At 43.3% G+C, this 7,962-nt stretch overlaps 1 protein-coding gene across 2 annotated transcripts in view; it reads right to left on the reverse strand.

Annotated features, from left to right (window-relative positions):
* Positions 1 to 7,962, reverse strand: part of Soat1 (sterol O-acyltransferase 1) — a 45,400-nt gene that overhangs the window by 34,267 nt on the left and 3,171 nt on the right. For both annotated transcript variants that reach the window (XM_021172125.2, XM_021172134.2), the window contains exon 2: positions 3,105 to 3,222. In XM_021172125.2, the coding sequence (XP_021027784.1) occupies positions 3,105 to 3,192 (88 nt within the window). In that variant the 5' untranslated portion in view covers positions 3,193 to 3,222. The remainder of the gene's footprint in view (positions 1 to 3,104; positions 3,223 to 7,962) is intronic.

Here is a 7,962-nt window from a genome sequence, read left to right on the forward strand (position 1 = left end):
AGACATGATGGTACATATCCAAGATCCCAGAGCCTGGGAGGCAGAAGCAGGAGAATCAAAAGTTCAAGGCCAACTTCAACCACATAACTCCACCCAGCCTTAGAAAAAAAAAAAAAAAAAAAAAAAAGGGGGGGGGGGGGGAATCTAAATAAATAAAAGCTATTTTCTCACATTTTGGCCTGTATATAAGCTGTATCTCAAATTTTAACCTATATATGAACCACCAAGGACACTGAATTAAATGAAATTTTTATTCAACACATGCTGGCCTGGCTCTTCAGCCACACTGACAGGCCTTCAAAGCCCTTGCAATTGAAAGATCACAGCTGACTCATTGGGATTCCACAAAACATTAAAGTGGAGAAACACTTGATCTGTCGATCGGCATTACCGGCATCAAAACCAGGAGAGTGACACACTTCTGGATTTAAACTAAACAACATAATTTTTTAACAGCTGTATTAAAACCTAGAATGCTTACAACCTATGGCTGGGGAATCTCGCCCAGTAGAATGTTTGCCTAGCAAGCAGGATGTCCTGTGTGAAATCTGGGCGTGGTGCCGAATGCCTCTAATCCCTACACTTGGGAGACTGAAGCAAATCGACAGAGAAAAACCCTCTTGGCAAAACAAAACAGCTTTTTGAAAAGCAAAATATAAAGGGAACAATAACATGTGATAATGATGACAGATTTCAGTAATACTTTCTCAATGTCTAGGAAGTATTAACATTAAAAAAAGTGGAAAATTAATGTTTGGGAATGCAGGCAAAGGACACAACTTAGACGACAGCAAAACCAGGAGTAATGGGGGGAAGGAGAGAGTACTTCTTTCCAGGGCTGCCTCTTCCCCCTTTGCATAAACTTCCCTCTCTAGAGCACATTAGAATGCAACCACGTGCAATATGTCATGAATAGCTGACTGAGAGTCCATCAATAAACCTCGTTATACCAACTAAACAGACTCCTTCACAGTCCTGCTGCAATCTGGCTGCTGATTCTTAAAGTAGGAAAGGTTGAAGAGAACCTCTTTATGAAAAGAGGTCTGAGGACGCCAAAGACAACTCGGAAAATCCTTCGCCTATTTGTTAACCAAACAAGTCTCGAGTTTCAAATCTCTACTGAAAGCAAAACTATACAAATGCCATTGCACAAAATAAATATCCTGATGCAATAGATGGCATCACGAGGGTTGCAACTCCAAACGTTCCATTCCTATCCACAAGCTTCAACCTTCAACCACAAGCGCTATTTTTTTAAAAGGTTTACTTATTTATTATATCTAAGTAGCTGACTTCAGACAGCAACAGAAGAGGGCGTCAGATCTCATTGTGGATGGTTGTGAGCCACCATATGGTTGCTGGGATTTGAACTCAGGATCTTCAGAAGAGGAGTCAGTGCTCTTAACCACTGAGCCATCTCTCCAGCCCAACAAGCACTATTTTACACTCTTCGTGTATTAAGCAAAAACTAAACGTCTCAATTTTTCCCTCTCCTGAGATTTATACATCAGTTCAGACCCTGCTCCTTACTCAATTTTGTTCATTACATATAAGAATAATAAGTAACTTTATGAGATTACACTTATCTATAGGAATTCAATTATGTGATAGTGATGGTTTGTAAGTGCTTGGCCCAGGGAGTGGCACTGTTAGAAGGAGTGGCCTTGTTGGAGTAGGTGTGTCACTATGGGCATGGGCTTTAAGACCCTCATCTTAACTGCCTGGAAGCCAGTATTCTCCTAGTGGCCTTCAGATGAAGATGAAGAATGCTCAACTCCTCCTGTACCAATGCCTGCCTGAACACTGTCACCTTGATGATAATACAAGAACAAGATAGCACTGAACCTGTAAGCCAGGCCCAATTAATCGTTGTCCTTGTAGTTGCCTTGGTCATGGTGTCTCTTCACAGCAATGAAACCCTAACTAAGACAATGCTGCTTTTTGTTTTGTTCTGTTTTGGGAAACAAACCCAGGGCATCAGTAAACTATATCCCAAACTGCATGATTTTGAGGGCTATGCCATTCACGTAACTTGAGACTCCATGAATGCAAACACATATGTATTGAACATTTCTGTAATCAAGGATCCAGCAGGACATTTCAACAGTCCCTGGCAGGCTGGGTTGGCTGAATGAATGGGTAATATCTAAAACACCATAGAATTGTTTGTTGAATTTTTCTTTATTTACTCTTATTTTCTGCACACAGAAGTTTTGTCTGCATGTATCTGTGTGCCAGATGCATGCAATGCTCTCAGAGGCCAGATGAGGGCAGCAGATTCCCTGGAACTGGAGTTATAATTATTAACTACCATGTACATGGGTGCTGGGATTCAAACTTGGGACCTCATCAAGAACAACTGCTCTTGAACTACCAGTACAGATAAAGGCCCAGGCTGCCTGCCCCTCTCAACCTTCTGCACCTCTGCCTCCAACTTGTCTCGGGAGATTGAGTCTGCACATCACCAGTTGCCATGTTCACTGCCTGTCCACGTTGCTGACATTGCCACGCTGTGAGGTGTGGTGGTCCCTGGGACCCGTGCCGTGACCCCTATTTAGCTGTGTTTTGGACTCCGTGTCTTCAGTGGTTTGTTAGTTACCATTACGTAAACCTTGTCTGAGTAGTGTTCCGAGGTCTTGCCGTTCCGTATCCCTCTGTCTGTTTATGCCTGGTGTGAGTTCCATCGGGTGTCTTTAAATAGTTGCAGGAGGGATGTGTCATCTGTTAATGCTTTTTGTGAAGTGAGTTAAATGAGCTTTCATTATTTTAATGCTTAGTGTTTCAGTTTTATAAGTGAAAATTTTATTTTAAAAAACAGTGGATTTTTTTTTGGTATGTCTGGATCATTCAGACAGTACATTTGAATTCTGCTGAATGTAGACAAATAAAAGAAAAACAAAAAAAACAAAACAAAACAAAAATTGCTCTTAACCACTGAGTCATCTCTCCAGCTCATCACTAAATTAATTAATATGATCTTATTCACTACCAGATATACAAAAGCACCAAAATGAATTTGTAATAACAAATTACAAGCCCTGTGCTAAACCAGTGAACTTGCTCTCTAGTTCATGAATTTACCTCAGAAACATTAAAAACCTTACCATTTCTGTATGTGTCCATCGAATTTTTCTGGGCTTCATCTTGCTCAGGATTCTCACCAGATTTTGACAGCCGGTTTCTTAGTGACATCTTCTCTTCTCCCACTATCAATCAAGCTTCCTAGGAAAGAACAAGGGCCGGGAATAAAGATGCTGAATGGTCCCAACACGAAGGAGCAATTCATGGACAAGCTGTTTGTCCTGACTGATCAGTGCACAGGAAAACATCACCGCACATCACAAGTGTACTTAATAGTTATGTGTCGATTAAAAACTTGAGTGGAGACTGAAGCTCAGGGGACAGCACTTGCCTAATATACATGGCTGACACTCTGGATTTGAACCATAGTGTCACAAAAAGATTAACTTAATTTAAAAATTAAGAGCTGGAAAACAAGTTCATTAAGTATTTGGCTAGTGAATTCCATATCACTACTATGTTTAAAAGAGCTAAAAACGGGCGCTGGTGAGATGGCTCAGCAGTTAAGAGCACTGACTGCTCTTCTGAAGGTTCTGCGTTCAAATCCCAGCAACCACATGATGGCTCACAACCACCCGTAATGAGATCTGATGCCCTCTTCTGGGGTGTCTGAAGACAGCTACAAGTGTACTTACATATAATAATAAATAAATCTTTGGGCCAGAGGGAGCGGGGCCCAGAGCAGGAGCGAGTGGGGCTGGAGAAAGCAGAGGTCCTAAGTTCAATTCCCAGCAACCACATGAAGGCTCACAACCATCTGTACAGCTACAGTGTACCATATACATAAAATAAATAAATAAATAAATAAATAAATAAATAAATAAATAGAGGTAAAAACTAAAAATGATATATTGTCTTTCTTTGATGTTGTCCTAATCAGTTTTAAGACTTTTTGAGTAAGCTATTGCAACAAGTTTGAAGAACTTGGCCCTTATCAAATAGCTGGCTAGTTCCAAGGACCCACCGTTTAGACACAGCCCTGCTCTCAAAGAAAAACTTAAGTGAGCAATGCACTGAGCAGATGAACCCTAAGATCAGCAGAAGAGCTGGCATGGTGGGCCTGTGCCTTTAATCCCAGCAGATTTTTTTGTGTGTGAATTTGAGGCTAGCCTGGTCTATCCCAAATTACAGGATAGCATATAGAGAGATCCTGCTCCAAAACAAGAAAGAAAGAAAGAAAGAAAGAAAGAAAGAAAGAAAGAAAGAAAGAAAGAAAGAAAAAGGAAAGGAAAGGAAAAGAAAAGAAAAGAGAGGAAAGAAAGAGGAGAGGAAAGAGAGAGGAGAGGAAAGGGAGGGGAGGGGAGGGGAGGGGAGGAGAGGAGAAGACAAAGATGTGTAATGAGACCAGACCTCAGAGTCCTAGCCAGAGGACCTCCTTCTTCCGCCAGCCACCATTTAACTGTTCTGCTGCACGCCAGCCTGTAGCACAAAAGGCCATTCTCCCCATGGCTGAAGTGTCTTCCAAGGCAGCAGATTGGGAAGGGCAATGGCGAAATGCAAAAGGAACTTCCTTCCCTCAGCACACTTGGCTTCGCTTTACAGGGACTGAGTGTCAGCTGTAGTGTCCTACACTGTGATTGCCTGAGAGCTGCAAAGTGTGACCCTCAACAGTGGGCACTACCCACCCCCAAGCCAGGTTTCATTAACTCTGTTATAACTTTACAACAGACACTGGGTAAGGAGGAGGGGATATTGGGCTATCTTTATTCATTCACAGCTACTTAAGTCCCTACTGAGAGGAGCGAACAAGCGTGAGTGACTCAGTCCTTGGGCTGCTGGTACTATTCCAGTTTGGGGGCAGGTGCTAATTTTACAGCTCTTAGGAACAGTCACACATGAAACCACAACCTAGAGTATGATTACCAATCAGTGGTAATAATGGCAAACATTTAGAGTCCTAAGAGAGGCTAGAGGGGTAATCGAGATAATGGTTTCAAAAGAAAAGGCATTGATTGATTGAGCCTTGAAGGATAAACACTGCATGTGGGAGAAAGAATTATAACAGAAACTCTTAACTGTTCTTATTGCTCTACCAGACAACACTTTAAGATAGCAGGAGCTCAGGCGCCTAGCAGCTCGGTCTGAGTCCTGAAAGAACGTGAAACCCCTGACCAGTTCCAAGCATGTGACAAGCTAAGCCGTGTGCTTCTCCACGTTTTCTCTGCTTACTCTTCACAGCCATCAGAGCTCTTCGCAAGCCCCACTCCCATGCCGCCTGAGCTGGCTTTTCAAAAAACCAAGTCTCACACACACACACTCTGAGAAAGAGAGAGAGAGAAGCCCAGACCCTGCTCTGTGCTGACCCTGCTGACAGCAGAATCCATTGGCCAGATTCCTCATCTTTTCAGTGGTAACTGAACTACAAGCTGTAAGGCTAAGAGCTGAGTCAGAGTCACAATTATTTGTGTCTGTGGTAACAATGTCATGTGCGTTCCTCTTGTCAGTGATGACTGACAGAACAGAGTGAAATCAACTGACACTTTTCAAAGATGGAATAAAAAGACACTCGACAAAGGCCAAGCTAAGGCAGACCCTCATCTCCAAAATGTAGCAAACATCTAAAGCTGGGATTGGGGATCTGTGGACAAAGTGCTTTCTGTGCCAAGTAGAGGCCTTGACTCCAGATTCCCCGCTATGGGGGCTACAGAGATGGCTCAACAGTTAAGAGGACTGGCTGCTCTTATAGAGGACCTGGGTTAAATCCCCAGCACCTACACGGTAGCTTACAACCATCCATAAGTATGGTTTAGGGCATCTAATGCCCTCTTCTGACCCTGTGGGCTGGAAGCATTCATACAACTCTCACATGCAAACAGGCAAAACATTCACACATAAAATGAATGAATCTAAAAATACACACACACACACACACACACACACACACACACCTGCCCAGGAACAGAGGAGGAACTTAGAAACAATTTGGTCTCTGATTAGAGATTTAAAAGCCATCCATTTAACAGTCTGAGAGGAAGCCACAGAGGATTCGCTCCTCCCACAGAAATGATGAGAGCAGCGATAAGTAGGAGCGAAGCTGAGATTCCTCTGAAGGAAGCTGTGGTGCTCTGAACAAGTATGGCCCCCACAGACACACATGTTTGAATGCTTAGCCCATAGGGAGGGCAATATTAGGAGGTGTGGCCTTCTTGGAAGAAGTGCGTAGCTGTGGAGGTGGGCTTTTAAGGTCTCCTATGCCCAGCTATGCCCAGTGTGGTACAGTCTCCTGCTGCCTGCAGATTGAGATGGAAACTCTCAGCTCCCCCTTTAGGACCACATCTGCCTGCACAGGCTTCTCACCATGATAACAGACTAAAACCTCTGACCCTGTAAGCCAGCCTCAGTTAAATGTTTTCCTTTATAAGGGTTGCCTTGGTCATGTGTGTGAGGCAATCCTCCTGAGTGCTAGGAACCTAGGTCGTGCACCATCACACCCAGCTTGAACTACTGGCATCCCGTCCGTTTCCACCTTTGTCATCTCCTTCCCAGTTAATAGGACTACAGCCATTCTCTCTTGTTTTTGTTTTTCCTTGAAGCTCTAAGTTTCTCTTATACAATCCAAGATAAATCCATTTGTCTCTAGAATTGCGATACACCCGATTCTCAAGTCTTCACACATATGCCACTTAAGTCGAAGGCACTATACAAGGTGCTCTCTCACACACACACACACACACACACACACACACACACGCACGCACGCACGCGAACACCCCTCCACTAACCTTTGTGGTAAACTCCCCATCACACTATTCCCCTTTCCTCTTCTAGTCCTATTGATTTCCTTCTCCCTCTCAAACAACACTAAAATTTACACTTGTCAGAAGGGAGGGCTAGGAGCTCCGAGTGAACTTCTATAGCAGGTTCATCTGTCTGGCACGGGGGAGGCACGTAGTTCAGTCTCCAAGGTTTTTTGGTTTTGTTTTTTTTTTAATGTTCTCAAAGAAGGACTTAATATTTATTTTGAAGAAGATCAACTCAGAACCAAAGAGATAGCCAAGTCAAAGCCACGCAACATCAGCAGTGCCAGCAATGAGCTCACGTACAAAGCCATAAGGCCTGAAGACTCACATGACACGTGTTTATTGGAAAAATAAGTGAAGAGGGAAGAGATAAGGGAGATCAGATAAGTTTACAAATGATTAACTGGAGAAGTCTTTGAGATGTGTGGCTGGCTACACAGAAGGCAGTTGTTCACAGATCCCGAGTGAGTTCGCTAACTCAGAAAGGCTAGGAATAACATTATGCTAATTACAGGGAGGAGGAAAATGAGATAAGGCCAGGATTGTGTGCCCGTAGGCCAGCCAAGGTATAAAAGGGCAGCTGAACACACGCACCACAGACAGGGATCTGCCATGCACCACTGCACTGACAACTAAGGCTAAGGCACAAGTTCAGGAAGTTTCCCAGGTAGGCTACTATTTACATAGCCTTAGTTAACTCAATAAGCAGTAGATGCAAGCATATCGTTGTATAATGATGAAGTGCTTTCCCCAGGCTTGTGGGGCATTTAAAACTTTAACAGCACAGAGAAAAAAAAGCAAAGAGATTAAAGGAGAAGAAGGAGTACAGGATGCTGGGGAGTGGGGAAATGAGAGGATCCAGGGGGATTCTCCAGGATCAGTACCATGGAAGAAATCAAGTAAAGAACAAACACAAAAAGAACAGAGATGTGTGTGTGGCAGTCTTATTTATTTGCAAGGGTTTGTTGTTTGTTTGTTTTATAATAAGGCTTATTAAAAAAAACAAGAAGGGGGCTGGTGAGATGGCTCAGCAGGTAAGAGCACCCGACTGCTCTTCCAAAGGTCCTTAGTTCAAATCCCAGCAACCACATGGTGGCTCACAACCATCCTGAACAAGATCTGACTCCCTCTTCTGGTGTGT

The sequence above is a fragment of the Mus caroli genome, chromosome 1 (assembly GCF_900094665.2).
Source record: "Mus caroli chromosome 1, CAROLI_EIJ_v1.1, whole genome shotgun sequence".
Classification (NCBI taxonomy): Eukaryota; Metazoa; Chordata; class Mammalia; order Rodentia; family Muridae; genus Mus; species Mus caroli.